The 20,414-nt window shown below is 45.4% G+C and overlaps 1 protein-coding gene across 1 annotated transcript in view; it reads right to left on the bottom strand.

The window, feature by feature from the left end:
• Nucleotides 1-799: 799 nt before the first annotated feature.
• LOC119448861 (isatin hydrolase) overlaps nt 800-20,414 on the bottom strand; it is a 43,301-nt gene continuing 23,686 nt past the window's right edge. The window contains exons 2-4 of the mRNA XM_049666530.1: nt 19,782-19,886; nt 1,677-1,934; nt 800-1,114 (exon numbers count right to left, since the gene is read on the bottom strand). Of these exons, the coding sequence (XP_049522487.1) occupies nt 800-1,114; nt 1,677-1,934; nt 19,782-19,886 (678 nt within the window). The remainder of the gene's footprint in view (nt 1,115-1,676; nt 1,935-19,781; nt 19,887-20,414) is intronic.

Here is a 20,414-nt window from a genome sequence, read left to right as displayed (position 1 = left end):
GTTGCAGTATGGAGGGAAATAAATCAAAAGGCATTAAAGCTGTTGGAATGGTGTTATGTGTTTACCAGCTAACGTTAGCCAAGCTAACGTATGCTGGGACAGAACATTAGCTGGTAAACAACCGAATCAGAAGTCTGAAGACCGACCAATGCAGGCCTTAAAATAATAGGCCTAAGAAAATCTAACATCTCTGACTGAGGATGCTACAATTTCGGTATAAGCTCACGGCCCACCAAAGAGTGTGGTATGTAAATACATTCTCAAAAAAGCGTACCACTTAGAAGCACTATATCCAAACGAGAGACCCGGTACCTGAAAACAGTTACATGATGACTTTGTGGGAATTGTGTCATCTTGACGCTTCACATTTTAGCAATCAAAACTCAGTGAGCGAAAATTGTCCTAGACAAAATTGTTGCAACTTGCTGAGCAGAACAGAGCTACGAATGCTGAAAGTTGGGCACCGTAAGAGCAAGTTGTGAAGTCTTTCACTGTAATATCTATAAGCGATGCACGTGGGTCTCACTGAACATCTTGGCAGGTGCACGCTCTTTGGCGTATACTACTTCACCCGAAGCCTAAATTTTGCGCAAAGCAAGTTTTAATTCATCTGCTGTAATGGAGTGCCCATCATGCGGTCAATTTTTTTCATCCGCTGTAATGGAGTACCCATGATGCGCGCTGCGATACTGATGCGTGCTGATACCCATGATGCGAGTACCCATGTTGCTTGTTTGTCTTTACTTCATTTTATACATACTCGTGCAATAAGCGTAATGCGTTTCCCTTGCTGAACAACTCATGGCACTAGGGCGACCACGCGTACAGGTGAACCGCTGGCGCCGTCGAGCTTAAGCGGAAGCACAAGCGCGTACGCTCCCCGGGCCGGTAACTTTTCCAGACCAACAAGGTTTTCCAGGACAAACACGTTGATGCTCATCAGGGCTCGATGCGCTGTAGAACCGTTGCCGGCGTCCGCAGAGGGCGTGTCCAGGCCTACGCCGTAAACGCTGCGCTTCGCAGCTAGGAAGGACGCCGCTTCCGGATGTAGCGCTGGGAAGTGCTTGTCACCGTTCCCGTCTATGCCCATGTACGCCGTGCGATTAGGCCAGTGCTGTGTGATAGAAAAAAAATAGGATTTCTTTTTCAGAGTGAACGGGCTGATAGCTATGTGACACCATCTAGGAAAGCCGAAGTTACAATGGGAAACCAGTTGAAAACAGTTGTGACGGCGGAAGAAATGACCAGTTCTTTTGTCGTCACAGTCACTTGCTTATGAGGCACCTGGACAACCCGCTAGGTGGAGTCGATCCTCTGGCATTCTTAGGACTGAACGTATTTTCTTGTGCTCGGGCGCGCTCTAAAGACGAAGACTATAGTTCAGCATACAGATAAGCATACAGAACTCTGTCCGGTACATTTATCGCTAAAACTTTGTGTGTTATCACCAAACCTTTGTGCTAACTCTTTAATCATTGTCTCGGTCTTTAAAGTGCACCACGGCACATTATGCCATTCCGACTCACCTAAAAAGCAGCGCTCCGAAAGTTTTTAGCCGCGAAAGGAAGCGAACTCCCAAAATCTGTGTTCAATATGGATCGGTCGCAACAGTAACATTCTTGGCACTCCAGTGAATGCCTACTAAAGGGTTCAGCCATGACCCGTCAATACGCTACCTTGGAGTGCCCAGTGTGAGCCAGGAAGAGGCAGCCGTCTGGCAGGCGCCCGTACTCATCTTCCCATTCTAAGATATCGTCCACGGACAGCAGGTAGTCTGGATTTAACTCTGCCCGTGACCGTACGTCCACGGATGCCACTGGCAAAAAAAGCAGCCTCTCGAGCGGTATCTGAGAGGCATCCCAGCCATCCTTGTAGAAGTGCAGTGGTGAGTCCAGGTGGGTACCACCGTGAATCGGTTCTTCCATCACATCTACCTGAAACCTGAACCATCAGGACAGAAGCACTCGTTAGCCCCTCTATTTACTCACTAGCTACTATCGGTTTGCAGTCAGTAAAATTGTGCACTGTTTTTACAGGAAACAGGTTGACGAAAAGTCGATTTCACGCTTACAGTTAGAATAAAGCGTTTCGGAGAAGAGTGGGATTCTGGGCTATCTTGCTCAACATGGTATGTCACGCTAAACAGTTCAGTAAAACACATACTGATGCTCCAACCCACACAACAAAGCGCTGGCTATAATCTCGAATGTTTTATTGTGAACAAAACACTTGGAGAGATACCGAGAAGGATAAATGAAACACAGGGAGGTTAACCAGGACTGAGCCCAACTGGCTACTCTGCACTGGGTGAAAGGAAAAGGGGAGGTAAATTTTGAGAAGAGAGGAGGAAGTGCAGTTTTGATGTCGCCGATGTAGCGAAACTTTTCTGCTCTTTATCACAGGCGGTTGCTAAGTCCGGTAGACTTCAGAAATTGCAGGAGCGCTTTTGTGGCCATCTGCAGCTGTGGTATGCCAGGCCAGTGCTCCAAGATATTGTTCCACGTGAAAGGTCTTCTATCTAGCTGGGTTAGGCTTGTGCAGAAGGTCAACCCTTTCATTTTCAAGTGACTCGCTGCAGCACAAAAGGGGTTCCATAGGTTCCTACCACATGATTTGGCATTATAGGCTATGGCAATCAAGAATGAGTACGTGTTGGGGAACGCCCAGGCACAGTTGCGCAGTAGGGTCGATAGAATACAACCGATGGTTGGAGAAATCACGGAAGTGTCAACTTAAGCAATGTAATATCATGCACTAGCTTGCTTAGGTGCTGGCTTGCGTCAGTATTCGATATAGGTATAGAAACAAGGTTTGTTCCTTCGTGTGCTTTTCTAGCAGCTTCATTGCCGAGGTTGTTAGAATTAATTACGTTACCAGCCAATGAGGCGAGAACACGGCGTACGAGAATAAAGTGAGAACGAAGAATGCCTAACAAAAGAATAAAAGATAAGCAAACTTCCGCGCGGAAATTTTAAAGAGAAGTCTTTTGTTACGATCTACTCTGCGATTTGATGTGTCCTTGTCGTCGTCAGATGCCTCTGCAAGTATAAGCTCCCTCCATTGGTGGAAGCGCACTATCGGTTCCCTGCTGCACCACCAGATGGTCTTGCCCTCCGCGCATCACTGGATTTATTGTATGTGGCTCTCACACCAGCTGAGCGATCGCTAAGCAAGCGCCGAGATGCGCCACGTGCGCGAGGACTCCGACTGGCGCGTTGGCTTGTCGCGCCTACGAGTCAGCTTTTTAGGCCCGTGAACAAAATTCCAAGAAGGCTAAGTGTATACCACGGGACACACAAATCTTGAAACAGGGTAGCAACAAGGAAATGCACTGGTAAAGTGTGGATATGCTCGGGACTTTCCCCAAATGCAAAGTGATAGAACGATACGGCCGCATTTATGCTTGCCTCATGGTTGATTAACTGCCCGCATTTAGCAAAAGGGGTGACGCTTGCCTGATACCGATATATTTAGAACTAACCCATAATTAACCCACATTTTGCAATAAAATACTCAGCACGTTCAAGGCTGAGTTACCTTTATTGTTTTCCTAACCAATACTCATTCCTCACTGGATCCGCCAATGGTTCTCCTTTCCTTATACGAAAGTGAGCTATTTCACATGTACGCGGAAAACGTTATAACACTGTTAGTAAAAGAAATTAAAAAAAACCCTCAAGTTTATAATCAGCGCTCAATGACACGCGTTCTTAATGTCGGTCGCTATCTTCTTTTTTGTACTTCTTACCATCAAAATTATTTAAGATATCTTTTATTAAACATATAGCGCCTAGCGAAAACCACATAACTGTTTCTTGCACTTTGATGCGAGTTGTTTTGATTGGTGACATCACAACTTATTGAATCATTTTGCAGGGGATTGTATAAAGCTTCTACCACCGACCTTGCTTCAGCAATGCCTGTTGGCACTTGCCAAGCAAACTGTACTAGTACACTTGCCGGGCAGGCTCGTCATGTTAATTATGCGATGATCAGCGTGCCTCCCACGCAAAGATACTGATGCGCGCTCTCTCAATAAAACTTGGTAAAAAAAGGTTCCCCCTCATACAAAACAATAAAAAATCACCAGCCCTTCCCCTGTTGAGGAAATGGTGGTAAGCGAAGCTTGTCGTGTGTCTATCTGACCTTCGTGGTGATTTTCTTTCTTTCTCTCTCTCTTTCTTTCTCTTTGTCTATGAATCGTTCTTACTCTTTCTTTATTCCTTTTTTCTATCGCTCTTTCTTTCTCTCTTCCTCTCTCTTACCCTCTCTTTCTTTCTCTTTCTCTCTTTTTTTCTCTCTTTCTTCCATTCTCTCGTTCTTTCTTTCTTTCATTCTTTCTCTGACCTTCGTGGTGACTTCTTTCTTTCTCTCTCTATTTATTTCTTTCTCTTTCTTTCCCAGTCCTTCGTGGTGCCTTTCTTTGTCTCTCTCTCTATCTTTCTCTCTATCTTTATTTATTTCTCTCTTTCTCTCTCTCTCTTTCTATATATCTATCTTTATTTCCCACTCTCCGTATTTCTTTCTTCTCTCTCTCTCTTTCTCACTCTATCTTTCTTTCTCTCTTTCTCTCTCTATTTCTCTCTCTCTTTCCCTCTTTTTTTTTGTCCTCGGTATGTGCCATTGAGCTTGGACCTTTTCTGCACATCGCCAGGATCGGCCCACTTTTCAGCGTGACACCTCCGCCGCCACTACCACCACCACCACCACCGCCGACACTTGTGAGCCTATAAAGCTTCGCTTAAAAAAATCATTTGATCATGACGAGCTACCGCACGGTAATCATCGTGTCCTGGGGCTTCAATCTGATTACGGTGGGAAATCAGTGGTTATCATATCCTGCAACAAGACGGCAAGTTGGGCCAGTTGGTTGGGATTCATCGTAAGGATCGTAACAGCGCAAACAAGACACGGACAAAAGGAAGGAAAAACGACAACACGGCGCTGACTCTCAACTCATATTTGGCCGTGATGTATCACTGTGTCTTGCGCAAGTCGTGGTTCTTTGAATTTGGGTATATATGTTAGACGATCCTTCAATAAAATATCAGTTGAGAGTCAGCGCCGTGTTGTCGTTTTTCCTTCCTTTTGTCCGTGTCTTGTTTGCGCTGTTACGATCCTTACGATGAGTTATCATTTCGTAAGAATTATGCATTTAGGCTAGCTTTTATTGGGGCCATACCAGATACTCATGAATAACGTTTGTTCGCTTTTTTACCCCACATTTCTAGCTGTCAAAATGTAGGCCCTACGTAGCATCCTTCTTTACTCCCAAGCCACCCGGAATAATGCAATTTGTAGGTTAAAAAACAAGAAAAAAAAAAACACGTGTGATGGGAGCCACATGCCACAATAAAGTGGTCCGAGTATATTTAGACCAATGAAATTCCACTAACAAGCTCTCACACATCCGTACGCAGATGTTTTCGCATTCCGCCTACACGCGAAACGCGGCTGACAATCGAAGCTGCCACCATATGCTATGTGGGATAGTGCCGCAGTCAATTAGCTCCAGTCCTACGTTTGAAGCAGTAATAAAAATTAGATTTTGTAAATTTACGGCCCGGAACTAGTTTCTCACACAACCTAGAGCCCCACGTGGTACAAAAATTGCTAACTGAAGACTTCTCTGAGTCAATCAAAATGTCATTCTATACCATCCGGCCTCCGTGGCGTTGTGCAATTTAATTGCCAGCCTGAAGTGTTCGTCGTCATTCCAGTAGACTGTTCCGTTGTTAAAATTGTACGAAAGGTCGACCAAATCGTAGTGCCTGCACAGTTCATGTGGAACAGCGCAACGCTGATATTCTTCGTCACGCTCGGCATGCAGTGCATATAGAAAGGAAAACATCCATGTGCTAATGCCACCAACGTGCATCTGAAAGAAACAAATGAGAAAGTTGTCACGTACACGCTTCAATTACAAAACTTTATCGCAAAAAGCATTCCGGTTTTTGAAATATTATCGGTGTTGATCCCCAATTTACTCAGCCTAAATGTCGCATTTTTCTCCTTCCTCTACCACAGTGAGAAACACTGTGCGGCAGTTCTCTTTCTTCGCACTACAATGAACTCCAGATTGAAGACTTTGCAACTGCTCGTCCACTGATGAAACATACCCTCCGCTTTATGCATTGTCACTTTAATTAGTCAGCCCTATCTTGCGTGGGAACAGCCTGTTTCATTGATTTTGCTAGACACCACATGCAGAAAGAGAGCTGTAGAAATAAGGCCGCCTACAATTTTGCTAAACATTAGTAGCAAGAAATAAAATTATAAATTAGCTTTATTCATGCAAGTCAAGAAGCATTGGGCCAATAACTTACGCGGCAATGATCGGGTCCAGTAGGTAAAATTATAGGTCAACCACGCACATATCGGCTAAACCAGCGAAATGAGGCTAAAACAAGAATTGGGAGACGCTTAAGCTTCGCCTTTAAGAATAGAACGCGATATCAATCAAAGATCCCTGACTGTTTCTCACGCTTCCCCGAAACTGCAGCTTAAGTAGCCGTAACGTTTACCGGGAAAAGCAGGCGGCGAACGCTATGCACGAAGGCGAACATTCTGGTTCTTTTTCTTTTCTTTTCCCAACCCGGCTTGCCGGCAGCACCGCTGCCGCGGCGCCGCGCTATGATTGGTAGAAAACACGGGGCGTGCGGTGCTCCGTGATTGGCAGAAATGAGGCACGCGCCACGCTGGGATTGCGAGCGAGTTTTCGCTCAAGCTCAAGGTCGTTGGCACCGTACTCACTGCGTAATGGGTCTCTTAAAGTTATCAGTTTAAAACCAATAACTGATCGAGTTGACCGAGGAGTTATAACATGAAATTGGAGAAGTAAAAGTAAGAATCGGATTAAAACTAGCTAACAGTATACAGGAGACGAGGCTGTGCTCACGGTATCCGTTGCTACTGCTACCTCGCTATCTCAAATAAATTTCGCGTCATTTAAATTCATACATTTCATTGGATCAACGTGTTCTTCAATTTTTTGTTCCAAGAAGAAAGTTGACATTGGTTTTTGCTCCGTGTTCCTTTTTGAAATGAACGTAAAATGCGGAAATGCGATTATAGGCAACCGCCAAGGCCACCTTAGCAATATTTTTCTCTGGTTCACATATATATTCTAGCGGTTGGTATTGGAATCATTTTTCGTTTAAGCCCCCTTAAGTTCTTATGATTGTGTTAAGGCTGATGATGGTGATGAAGCATGCAAATTTGTAAAAAATCTTAATAAAAACTGACGCTTCAATTTTCCAACACTACCATTGTGTCCACTGCGTAAACATGTAATCAGCTTGTACCAATTACATTATTTACAAAGTTACAAATTATTGAGGAAGTTCGCACTAATATACAAGGTCTTCAAAGGTAAACCAACAGTAATTTTAGTAAAATCGCGGTGCTAGTTAAGCAAAGTCTGCTTGCACAGGTGGCTTATGTACTTGTGCTGAAAGAATGCTCGCGGACAATTAGTCATCAAACGCATAATTATTAACAACTTGATAATTACCTTTCTTGCTGTCGTGATTGTGGGATACGTTTACACTGAAAGCTTTAAGGCAATCGTTATTGAAGACAACTTAACCTTTTTAATTCTCCTAGAGCTTTTCTGTTTCAATATATTCATAATCAAATTTGACACTTATTCAGCTAATTTCGCAATCACGGTCACAAATCATGACACAACGTCAAGCCCCCATCTGACGTAGCTTGCTGCTTTTTGGCATATTGTTTGAAGCTGGACGAAGCTGATAACAGCTGCCCTCTTGCTATTGGCTGGCGAAAACAAGTAACCACAAATTTTTTCCCTTTTCCTTCATGTTGACGCTCCCTCACGGCTTGACACTGTATCGAAATCAGCGCCCTGAATACGAAATCAGATGAATGAATCTCAAATTTGATGACGAATATCTCGGAACTGAAGCACTCCAGAAGAATCAAAGTAATGTCTTGAAGTACGATTGTCTTGACTTTTCAACGGCTGAGGTGTGAGGTTTGAGGTTCAATGGTTAGAGGTTTCCCAATGATCGCATTACTCTTTTTTGCATGCGTTTAGGAAGAGAGGCACAAACTCATCTTCGCGCAAAAATAACTTTATGAATTAAGGCTATCTCTCTTAGTTTCTGCTCAATTTAGGCTAACGAAGAAAAATGAAACGTAATACTTTAGTACAGTTCCCTAGAAAATAATTATGAGGGTAAGCTTTCTGCGCGCTTTTACTTAACAGAAACGATTGTCGCTAACTCAGTGACGTATATGTGCGCACGTTAGCCGTAGAACGCTGAACATTCACTGCGTATGTGCTCAACGCTATTTTCAACAAAATATATTTTGTCATCACAGTTACGATTTGGTAGGGCTTCTGCCTCTGGAGTCATAGAACCTATCACCGACCCAACAGTAGCCGGGTACACTTTGCGGCTTCACTCTCCAGCTGTGTTTGGCCCTTCCTTTACACACTTTCCCTTGTAGTCACAAAATAAAGACAATAAATCACTAACACCAATTGGGGGGAAACATGAAAGACCCATCTTTGAGCAACCCCAAGATGAACAGCGCTTGATGCTGGAGATTTTGTTAGTCGGGCTGTACTGAGTACTTTCAGCAAAGAACATTGACGCTTCTAAAACCATAGGACCCGCAATGAATAGTGTCGGGTAAAATCACAATCACCGGAAAAGTTTGAACAAGTATTGCTGGTCGCCTCAGAGAAATGTTGCCTTCGGCGAAGGATTTCTTGTCAAAGTGGAAGGTGTGTTAACATGTGAAGAGCGTTGGCTGAAATTTGCATGGATACAATTAACATGAGAAATGATGTCGCATAGGAATTGATAGGACTAAAGAACATGGCTGAGTGCCAGAGTATACTGTAGCATTTAAGTGAACGCACTTGACAGTCAAACCGTTCAATAATAGAAAGTGAGTCATTTCTTCATTCATGCTTAGGAGTTACTTTCCTGACATTTCACTCAGAAAGAAATCGTACTTTCCCGTGATTTAGCAGAATTCTTGTTAACCCTTTGTTGGACACAACGAGAAAACAATTGTTATCTTGTGTAAGAGATTTTTAACGAGCTGTTGACCACTTCTTGATTCCATAAAAACCAATCCGAATGACGAGAAGTGCTTTATTCCGAAAAAAATGTCACAGTTTCGCCCTAAGGGCGAAGCAATGAATGCGATAGCAACACAGCAATGTCATACGAAGTAAGGTGAGCGGCTTTGGTAGCAACAACACGCAGAACTGTTGTCGACGCCATCGGCGTTTTGCCCGCGTTAGCTCAAAATGCGTGCGGCGTTGGTGACTGTTGCTGGAGCCTCTGATATAAATAGGCACTTGGTGCCGCAGCTAAACGTAGGCTCCCTTCCCTCCCCCTCCCCCACGGCCTCTCGCGCGTCTGAAGAAGGCGCGTTTGCTCTACATATATGGTGATTGTAAAGGAGAAAAGAGACGCCTACTTCTGCAGCCCTTAAGCGAGCACGGCGCAGAACGCGCGTTTGTTCTCCGCCGTACGTTCACTCCCCGTGAAAGACGCGCCCCTCGCGCCCTTTCACTCGCACATACAGCGTTCGGCGCGCGGCGACGATTTCATCTCCAAATGACGTCATACGGAACCTCACGGCGACGGCGACGCCGACGGCAGAAATCTGCTTTTGAGTGTTCATATAATTGCTATCGCAATAAAAAGGGGGACCTATATGTCCCACTGTCCAGTTAGGTCATTTGATCATGTGGGACTCATATGTACCGCTGTGCACTTGAGGCAGTTCACATTTTTTTATGAAATGGTACGAAGCAAGCTGCACACAGCGGAACGTTCCACACATTGCACATGTACTTCGTGTGGACTTCTTTTTTGCTAGTTGAGCACTAGCGGCAGCGCCATCGCGTGCCTGTCAAGTTTGGGTGTTGAGTGTTTCCGGAGCATCGATGCTTCCGGAGAACCATCCGGAAGGTTTTCCGAACGATGCTCATCATCACTGTTGTTAGAGTTCTCTGGCAAGCTCCAGAATAATTAAAGTGCTCCTTGAGCAGTGAGACGCTTCTTATCTTTAGGGAAAAGAAAGAAGCAATCAGTGCGGACCGAACAGACCGCACGCTATACGCTAAGTCTAACCTGGAACAGCTGAATCACACTGGTTTTCGTATAAAAACGCTCCGTTTATCTGGGCACGCTAAACATCACAAATTATAGCTGATAGTTTGTAAGTGGTTACTGTAGTGCAAGAAACACAAGATTTACTCGCCAGACATTTTTTTTCTTGCTTGAAAGTAGCTCACAAAAACACACAAAAACGGAAAAGCGGACATGAAAAAACAGAAACTGCTACTTGTCTAACTGCGTCCACTTAGCGAAACGCTATGAATGTGCATACAGAATGTTGTGGAATACTCAATAGATAGTGTTAGTGGCTTGCATGTTGCAGAGCGAGCGACAGCACCAAGAACATGGAATGAAAAGTGGGACGTGTATGCCCCGCTGTCCAACAAAGGGGTAGGTATCAGAAATACTATACGTTTTAAGGAATATTTCAACGACATCATCAACAGGATGTGACGATGGCATTCGTGACATAAATATGTGGCCAATAATTAATTTTTACATAGTCGTACGTATTTTAGGAGAATGCATGGCATACTGAATCTGTTTGTTTACGCTCCGCCAATCTAGGTGTGAATTAGCGGAGATAGTATCGCTTTCAGCCAGATTTATATGACCGAAATCGTGTGGTTTTCACGTCGGTTTATCTGATTTTTCATCGTAAAGTACGCCTAGCCATATCTGCAGTACGCCCACACGAAATCTGAAAAAACTCAATATGACTCGTACATCTATGCTTCTAAAAAGACACCATTCATACCTTGGAAAGATTCCTCCTTGCCTTTCCGACTCAGAAACCCTCTACAGGATGAAAGTCGTGTTTTATGAAAAGTATTGACTGTGTACACTTCAATACGGCTGAGAATGCATGACTCGACGTGCATTCGTGCGTGTATATATGTTAATGTGTGCCCGCATGCGTGCTACATTATCGCTTCATTGGTTGGAAAACGGAAGTAAACCAACATTTCTTTTTAGCACAGTTCTATTTACACAAGGCTATTGCTCCCTCTCTAGCATTTCAGCGGCCTCAAACTGGCACACAAAGAAACGGTTTATGCCTGCCAAATTCAATTCGTAATCGAGTGCACGAGTTTGGCTACTCGGCGCCACGACGTCTGCACGAGTGCAGTGACCTGCGAATAGGCGCACATGCATGATTTACAGCTGTAACATTTGTGGTGCTGGATGTCGCGTGCGGAGAGAAAGAGGCCAAAGTGTGAAGAAATACATGAACGGAGCATCTGCGATCAATAACTCTCACATAGGCTTAATGAAGTTCATAGCTAGTTACGTTCTTCAGATGACATGAAACGATCTACACGGGACCTGCATACATTGTTGTTGCCGTTAATACAGCGATCAAGAACCGAACAGTGAATATGTTTGCTACTTGCGGCCACAAAATTTTAGTGCATATAATGAAAGCTAGTGCGAAAACACCCGTGTACTTAGGTTTAGGTGCACGTTAAAGGATGGCAGGTGGTATAAATTTTCCGGAGTCCCACACTATGCATGCCTCATAATCAGATAACGGTTTTGGCACGTAAAACCTCATAATATAGTTTTTAATGAAAGCTTGCCGTTTATACGTGAAGCACCATGGGTGCTTGTTAATGTAGCAGGGGGTACGTGAAGTCGTTCAGGAAGCAACCTGTAACAAAATTATTCAATGCCAGTTGCAAGGAGTGGGCTAGGGCAAACTGAAATGGAGTCAAACGCGTTTATGTTCAAAATGCGTTTATCTTGGACGGCAACCATTCTCTAATCATGAAATATTCTGCAGAAGAGAAAGAAACCTGCTCACACTTGCATGGATACAAGGAAAGACCTCTTTTTTTTTCCTGAGTCAGAATCAGTTTATTCAGGTCAGTAGTGAAGTAGGAGTTAGATGTATATGCAGAAGGAGGCCCCATAGTTAGAAACTGAATTGGGACCTTTTGTGCATGAAGAAAAAAATAGTTAAAAATAAGAGAAATGACAACGCATGAAATTTGCAACTATGGATTGCTTTGAAAAGTTATACAATACAAAGAGTCAAAATACAATGTATGGCTGTGAATAAATTGTTAGAAATGAAAGACTTCAAAAGTACAATTTTCAATAACTGTAGCGCATCAACGCTTTAATGCAGGGAAAAAAATATCCTTTAAATATACTTTGGGTGCATGACCTTTCTAAGGCATTGTTACAAAAATCCAATCAATTGAGAGGTAATTTAACCTACCGACCGAAAGCAAGTTGAATGCTGTCATTCGCGCCAAGCCATCTTTTGCTGCCTCTTGATATGCTGAAGAAGTATGTAAAGAACTTTTAGAATAAATGGATCAGAGTGGCAGGTACACACAAAATGGTCGTTAAGCTGTTACCGTGAATGGAATGCGGCGTGTCACTTATTGCAGAGAGAACTCTCTATTCGCACCCCTTTTTGTTTATTTTTGAGAATAAGTTCTCTCATTAAAAACTACGTTTAAGCAAAAATAGTTTGGAAATATTTTTCCCACTGATGACCGCAATCTCAGCAACGTTCAGCCTCAGTTCACTATGTTTGGGGCAGAAATGTTATGTCATTTAATGATCTGAAACACGCGGTCGTTTCGTAGGCTAAACATTTCCAGATGGCTTTGATCCCACCTCGCTTTCTTGTCTGCGGCAGTGTGTGATTCAAAGGTCACAACGTTGTAAAGTAAATTCGCAAGCGCAATTAGGATAACTGGAACAATAATAAAGTTCACAGAAAGATGGAAGGGTAATGTTATCAACAGTGGTCAAACGGGAAATTATGATTGTAGCGAAGAGAGACGCTAGTGGGTCCAGCTCTAGTCTGCCCAGACGCTATTGGGTCCCGCGCTTTGGCTCGCAACGGCGCTCGTGCTTGAAAGCTGTGGCTCGTTTTACTGTCGACGCTGCGCTGCTCCGATCACTAATAAACCCCTTACATGATGATTATGATATATAATAATGATGATGTGGCGCCCGGCCAGGAAGGCCCACAAAGCACCAATAAATTGCACTTAGTATAGTCGATGGTGGGACGAATTACGAACAGTAGATATGACATGGCTGCAAAAAAGGCGGTCGCTGTATAAGTGCATAAATATACCTGCATTAAGACTATGACGATAGCTGTAGTGAAGTGTGCCACGAATATAGATGATATATTAAGTAAAGATTGAATAAAACTGATATTATTATTATTAATCACGTAGCACTACTGCCTCACCAAGGCCCTTGCTTGACCACAGCAGTGTATTTTGCCTTTTGTAGTCGTAATTTTTTATCTGTTTCAGTTCCCACAATACTACGAGGGGAAGTCAAAAAGTAAAGGGACTTTTGACAAAAGGTACATTTACTCTAATGATAGAAAACTTAAACATACATTACTTTTCTCCATAAACCTCTACACTTCAACGCACTTTGCCAAACGTTTCACAAGTTTTTCATTTCGTCGGAAAAAAAAAGGTTTTGGGTTGCACCTGTAACCAATTTTGCACCGCATCAATGACTTCTGCATCGATTGCGAATCTTCTTCCCCTGAGCGCTTCCTTCAATGGTCCAAACATATTGCAATCGCTTGGAGCGAGGTCTGGACTGTATGGCAGGTGTTCAAGCAATTCGAATCCCAACTCCTTTATTGTTTCGGCGGTCCGTTTGACAGAATGCGGCTGAGCGTTATCTTGCTGCAGGATGACACCTTTTCGCAGTTTTCCACGACGTTTTGATCTGATTGCAAGTTTCAGTTTAGTTCCCAACACATCACAATAGTTCTCACTGTCCACAGTTTCGCCTCTTGAGGCTAAATGAACAGCTACCACACCTTCCATGTCCCAGAATAGTGCTATTATAATCTTACCAGCTGATGGCTGATGTTTAAGTTTCCTAACTTCTGTTGGTGATGAGTGTTGCCAAACCATGCTCGCAGTCTTACTTTCCGGTTCGGGATGATGTACCCAAGTTTCATCTACAGTAACAATTGGCTGTAAAAATTCATCTCCCTCGCGACGATAACGGGCCAAATGTTTACGAGAGATGTCCAACCTTTGTGCCTTATGCTGAGCTGAAAATTATTTCGGGACCCACCTTGCACACAGTTTCCGAAAAACCAGCCTTTCGTGTAACATGGAATACACTGAACCACGACTGATATGTAAAGTATTGGCGATTTCGTCGACTGTGATTCGTCTATTTTCTATCACTACCCTCAACGGCTATCAAATTGTCCTCAGTCGTTGACGTCGATGGCCTGCCCGATCTTTTCTCGTCACATAATGAAGTTCTTCCATGTTTGAAACGCTCTATACATTCGTAGACCTTGCTTCGCAATAAAGAACTGTTACCATACTGCGCTTGCATTCGACGAATAATTTTCGCAGGTTTAACAGCTTCCGCAATCAAAAAGCGAATCACTGCCCTCATTTCCTCCTTGGTGCAGATCGACAATGGAGCTGCCATGTTTAACGGCTTGCTACACTCTAACGACTAACCCGGGAATAAAAGTGACACGTGCCATAGAAGTATGGCAGAAGACACTAAGAAGTGTTGCAGACGGCACTAATTCAACGCTGGATACTAACAGTGTTACTAAACCCTAGTGTGAGAAATTGAGAAATTGCAAAAGTCCCTTGACTTTTTGACTTCCCCTCGTAGAATAAACATGTTTGTTTCTGGGTGGATATAACGCTTGATTTCAAGCAGAATGAGCCAACTCCTACATAAGACACACTTCCACGTGACTTTGATGCATTGGTGTAAAACTCCAGGCAAGACTAATTCGACTGGAGTTTTAGGAATTGAATTCGGATGCATGGCTTTGTAGCGTGCTTCGTGCCTTCTCCAAACGATGTGTCACATTCTACGACCAGTCAATACCATGGGGGTTATGGCTTTGCTGGGGTCATCAGGCGATGCTAAAGAATTAGAATACCTATTTTTTTACGAGTTTCATCACATCCAGTGGAAAGGCCTCTCTCATCGCAAGTCGATTTTGAAGCGGTGTGGCACAGGTCATATAATTTATGTTTCGTTATTAAGGATACTCATAGTTCAAATTTCAGAAAAATCTATGAAGCCGGAATATGATCCCTGCTGATGAAGGAACGATTAATTTGAATATACGGAAAAGCTTCCTGAAGGACTTGTTCTGGAAGGCGCCTGTAGCCATGGCTTATGCGAATACCTACGGCGAAAAGAATCCAGTACCTTTAAGGTACTTTGTGTAGCATAATCATACACTGCTACGCTGTAGTCTAAACATGTACGTATAAGGAATTCGTACAGGTTCACGAGACACTTCCTGTCACTCTTCCATGTTGTGTGCGACAAAACATTAATAATATTCATTGTTTTTAGGCATTCGTTCTAAAGGTACTTTATGCGAACAATGAAGGCTAGTTGTTTTGTCCAGTATAGAGCCTTAAGTTTGTGTTCTGTGTTCTCACTAAAGTGAGTCCATGCAGCTCAATACCGAGACCGGGAGCCTGGCCTTTCTCTAGAATGGGGACTTCTCGCCAGAGCTGAGGCAGATTGCCTTCTGGAAACGCTAACTCCAGCGACATTCCATGTTCGGCCACTGTTGATCGCTTTAAACAAAAAAAAAATCACCAGCCCTTCCCCTGTCGAGAAAAGGGGGGTAAGCGAAGCTTGTGGCAAGACGACGCTGTCGCAGGCGTTCCACTTCGTTTGCCCTAAACTCAGGGTCGGCGGCTCTCCGCTGACGTTTGGCCTGGGCTTTGGAAGCTATGACACTAGAATCGGCCCCTCGACGACGCGCCCTTTCTCGAGCGAGTTCGCGGCGCCTTTGCTCAAATGCAGCCTGCTCCTCGACGGAATGCACCACGCCCGGCCTTCCCATCCGGACGGCGAAACTGCACCCCGTACAGATATTAAACCAGCGGAGCTGAAATGGGCGGCCCCGGTGTGAGCCACACGTGATTTCTTTCTTTCCTTATCGTTTTATTTCTTTCCTTCCTTCTTTCTTTCTTGTCCCTCCCTCATACCAGCATATCCAAGGCGGGTTTGCTTCACACGTGATTTTATTGTCGTTAATCGCGACGTAACTGACAAGCATGTGATGGTGTTGATGTCATAACCTATCAGTCATGTTAGCCATACATTCGCACCATTCCATGCCAATTTTGGTATATACCAAGTGAACGAAATTCGAGTTTACGGCAGGTCTTCGATAGGGTTTTTGCGTCACACCACCACCACCGCCACCGCCGACACTTGTGAGGCAATACAAGCGTCGCTTAAAAAAGATTTTTCATTCGGCCCAGTACCTTACTGGTAACGTGCAAACACCAAACAAACACGGTCTTCCGGCGATTAAAATTTCGTCAATTCAAATCTGGAGCGTGGCTTGTGCGGAGACCTAAAATATTGTGCTTTCGAAATTTCGTATTGTCAGTTATGACCTAGGCGCTTCATATACTTTCATTCGTTCATGGGTTCACAAAAAGTCATAGGCCTGCGCGGCACACGCAGCACAGTCACAGCGTAAGCTGGTTGAGCGGCGCAAGAGTAGCTCCAATTTCGGCACCACGCACACCAGGGTCTTCGCAACAAAGTCTGTTCGCCTCGTTTTGACGAGAATGATCTGAACTGTCCGCCCGGCGTCGACGGTGAGCAGCGGCTTGTAATGCGCTCTGCACAGCAGTGTGCCGAGCCCGATGATGCCTGGTTGTAGCCGCGCACCTAGCTCTACGATTTGCTTCTTCGATACCGGTTTGTACCTTGCGTTGCACTTATTATTAGTCTGAGAATATATAAGGTAAAGACATGTGCTGTGAATAAAATATTTCATGACTTTAGTAAACGCCCTGATATTCTGAAAATTCCGAGAACATGACACCTGGTTTGAGCAACTTTGGTAGTTGAATAGTGTAGCATATCCCTTGCATATACGGTATAGATAAGGATATGGAATACATATTCTTAAATATATGTGGAACATCATGGCAACTATGAAAATTTGCCCGGAATGTCCAAGTAATTGCTATCACAATAAAAAAACGTGCAGTTGACTTCAGCTATTTCTTTGGAGCCGAACTCATTTACCGCAGCAGCAGCAGCAGTCTGTTGCAGTAAAAGGAAGTGTCCACGGTTGGAAAATTCTGGTGTTTCCCGTGGCAAAGCCAGGATATGATCATTAGGCGAGTTGTAGTGGCGGGCTCCACAATCACTTTAACGGTTCTATTTAATGGGCATCTAAATCACTGCACGCGAGAGAGTTTGCGTTTCGCTGCCATAAAAATGCGGCCGCGGCGATCGCGCGCAAACCCGCTACCTCGAGCTGAGCAGCGCAACGCCTTAGCCAGTAAGTTACCATGGCAGATCACATGTTTACGGTTAGAAAGATCAAACAGCGATAGGGACAATAGTGACGACACGGGCAGTAACATTAATTAGTTATTAAGTGTACGAACGCTTGAATACAGGCCAAAATTTGAGGCCGCTTAAGCTTCGCCTTTAAGAGTGGAACGCGATAGCGTTATCGGGCCCCGTTCGCATCGCATTTTTGGTTCAATGGGATTCACCGCAACAAAGAACGTGAGAAATCCAGCTTACAAAGACCAAGCTTACACCGATCCCCTTAAAGTCAGCTTCACTTTTAAACGGAAACGCATTGCTGGGAATACGTTTTTCTAGGGGCAATATAAGTGGTCTTATATTCAAATGTGAAGGCTCCACCAAATATTTATTATTTTATTATTTGTTTGCTATTGCCCCGACGGGCGCGCGTGTCGAAAAAACATTAGGCAGGCGAAGTCCCAATTTGACCTGCCGAGGATGGTGTGGTTGAAATGCTGGAAAGGGGGTTTGTGTTTGAGTTTCCTCGTAACAGAATTATGTTTTTTCGTACATTGAAAGTACAGTTCGACGCCACCATGTCTGTAGGATGTGGTTAAGTCGTACTGTACCGTTGTTCTGACAGATTTTACTGTGAGAAATTCAATTTTTTTTCAACAAAACCCTGCAACACATGGAGGGCCTCTGCGCGGTCGGGGTAGTTGGGGATGATATTTTCCGCCACGGACGCCGACGCCGGATTTTCTGCGACAAGGGGCCCTTAACGCTATGGCGTTAAATCGAGGGCACATGCGCAGAATGGAACATGGCAAAGAGAGGGCATGAGAGAGTTATAGCAGTCTGTGGCTATTGCGACATGTTTAAGAGGGGGATTTCTGAATCATGCAGTGTAATAGCAGTTTCACTGATGCAATTTAACCCTTTCTTATCAGCATGATATTTTTCGATTTGGTCGCGTGACGTCTCGGTAATGATTCTCTGTAAAGCTAGCCGTAATTTGTAGTTCGTTAAAAACTATCACCATCAAGGAAGAAAGAAGAAATAAAGTTTCTTGCCGAGGCGGGATTTGAACCCGCGTACCCACCGTCCTATGCGAGCTTCGTAGCCACTAAGCTATACAGCCTTTTTTTACAGCGTAAACTGTTATGGGCTCATTCCGATAGCCGTTTCGGGTCGCGATGATGCCGCCGCCGGCGTTGGCCGCGTAACCGCTATCGCTGAAAACGCGAAGAAAGTACTCGATTCCTGCCGGGATAGAACCTGCGCCCGCTGCGTAGGAGCCGGATACTCTACCACTGAGCCACGCAAGTGCCTGCTGCCGTGTCACGGAAAATACCCGTATTTAAGGCAAGCACGCAGGGGGAGACGACCCGAGCCTACGCCAGTATGGTGGCGCCATCTAGGTAAGATGCCTGCAAACGCAGCGTCCGCAGGCGCAGACGACGATATGCCATTCAGACGAGGCGCGCAATCAACGCGCTCCTGAGCTGCCGAGCTGCCGAGCCTCCGCCAGTATGGTGGCGCCATCTATAGTTAAGGTGCCTGCAAAGGCGGTGCGCTTGACATGTAAGTTGCAGTAAGTTGCAGTTCTAAGGCTTGGTCGGGCTCAGCAGACTGCTGTGCAGATAGAATTACAAACCCCAGCTCGCCGTCGACGCCGGGCGGACAGTTCAGATCGTTCTCGTCCAAACGAGGCGAAACAGACTGCCGCGAAGTTGTGCGTGGTGCCCCAATTGAAGCTACTCTTGAGCCGCTCCACAAGCTTGCGCTGTGACTGTGCTGCGTGTGCCGCGCAGGCCTGTGACTTTTTTTATTGCCTGCTTGCAGTGCAAACCAATACAACTTTAAACGCTAAAACATGTCAACCACACTTTGGCCAACATTGTAATATGAAAATCGCATCAGCTTAATCAAATCGTCGAGAATAGCCACCCACTGAGGAGGCTAATTCTGAGCACGGTATATTTCCCAAATATGGAGACGACCGAGGCGTGCAGACGTGCTTCGCATCGGCTCCGTGACTTTTGGAATTTTCCAAGCGCCCAAAATTTCCTGGCGCCGCTGGGATCAGCGGAATATCTTCGTAAACATCAAGGCGACTCAGCGAAACCACACCTTCGGTGAGCCGCAGTTTTTACGACCAACGAGCGCCCCATTCGTTCGGCCACGCCGACAGGAGGGTTAGCCCTAACGCCCAACGCTGGCGTGCGGGAGGCCGGGGACCCACAAGCAGCCGCCGCATCGTCGGTGAGCTGAGGAGGCGACCCAACCCGCAACGCTACGATCGCCCGAAACCCAGGCACCATGGCCCATCAGCCCACCACCACGGAAACTATGGAAATTGCATCGGAGAGTCACCCGACACACCTGCCTGACGAGGCGCTGCACGGGCCGTCTGCGGTTCTCTCTGAGCAGCTCCACCATCAAGAATCCCAGTGGCAAACGGTCGTTTCCCTTCATCGGAAACGCCGCCTGCAAAAACAACAAACCCCGGGTAAGCAGGACCCAGTCGGGCAAACCGCGGCATCGAAAACCCAGGCGTCAGCCACCGACGCGAAACCCAGTTCGCCAGCTACCTGCGAGGAGCGTGGAGCCCGAACACCCATTTCTGAAGACGCGACTGCAAGGAGCAGGCCTCGCCGACGCGCGCCTCCGCTCCCGCGCACCGACATGAAAATCATCATCCGCCCGGCCCCGGGCCTCATACTTCGAAAACTACAGACCCATCAAGTGGCCAGGGCGATCGTCCAAGCCACCGGAGGGGCGCCGACCTGCAAGGGGGACGATTTCATCACCCGCCTGCGACCCGGCTCGAATATCATCATCGTGAGCACCCCTCACGAGGGTACGGCGGCCACCCTCATGAAAATTATGAGCCTCACGTTCCACGGACGATCACACCCTGTGAAGGTGTATCTATCAACACCCGAGGACCTGCTTAAAGGTGTCGTACACGGCATCGACGTAGGCACCAGCGAAGAAGAGCTTATGGCGAATCTT

This window comes from Dermacentor silvarum, chromosome 4, assembly GCF_013339745.2.
Source record: "Dermacentor silvarum isolate Dsil-2018 chromosome 4, BIME_Dsil_1.4, whole genome shotgun sequence".
Lineage (NCBI taxonomy): Eukaryota > Metazoa > Arthropoda > Arachnida > Ixodida > Ixodidae > Dermacentor > Dermacentor silvarum.
Note: the sequence above shows the minus strand (reverse complement) of the source record. Positions and strands in the feature narration are given on the sequence as shown.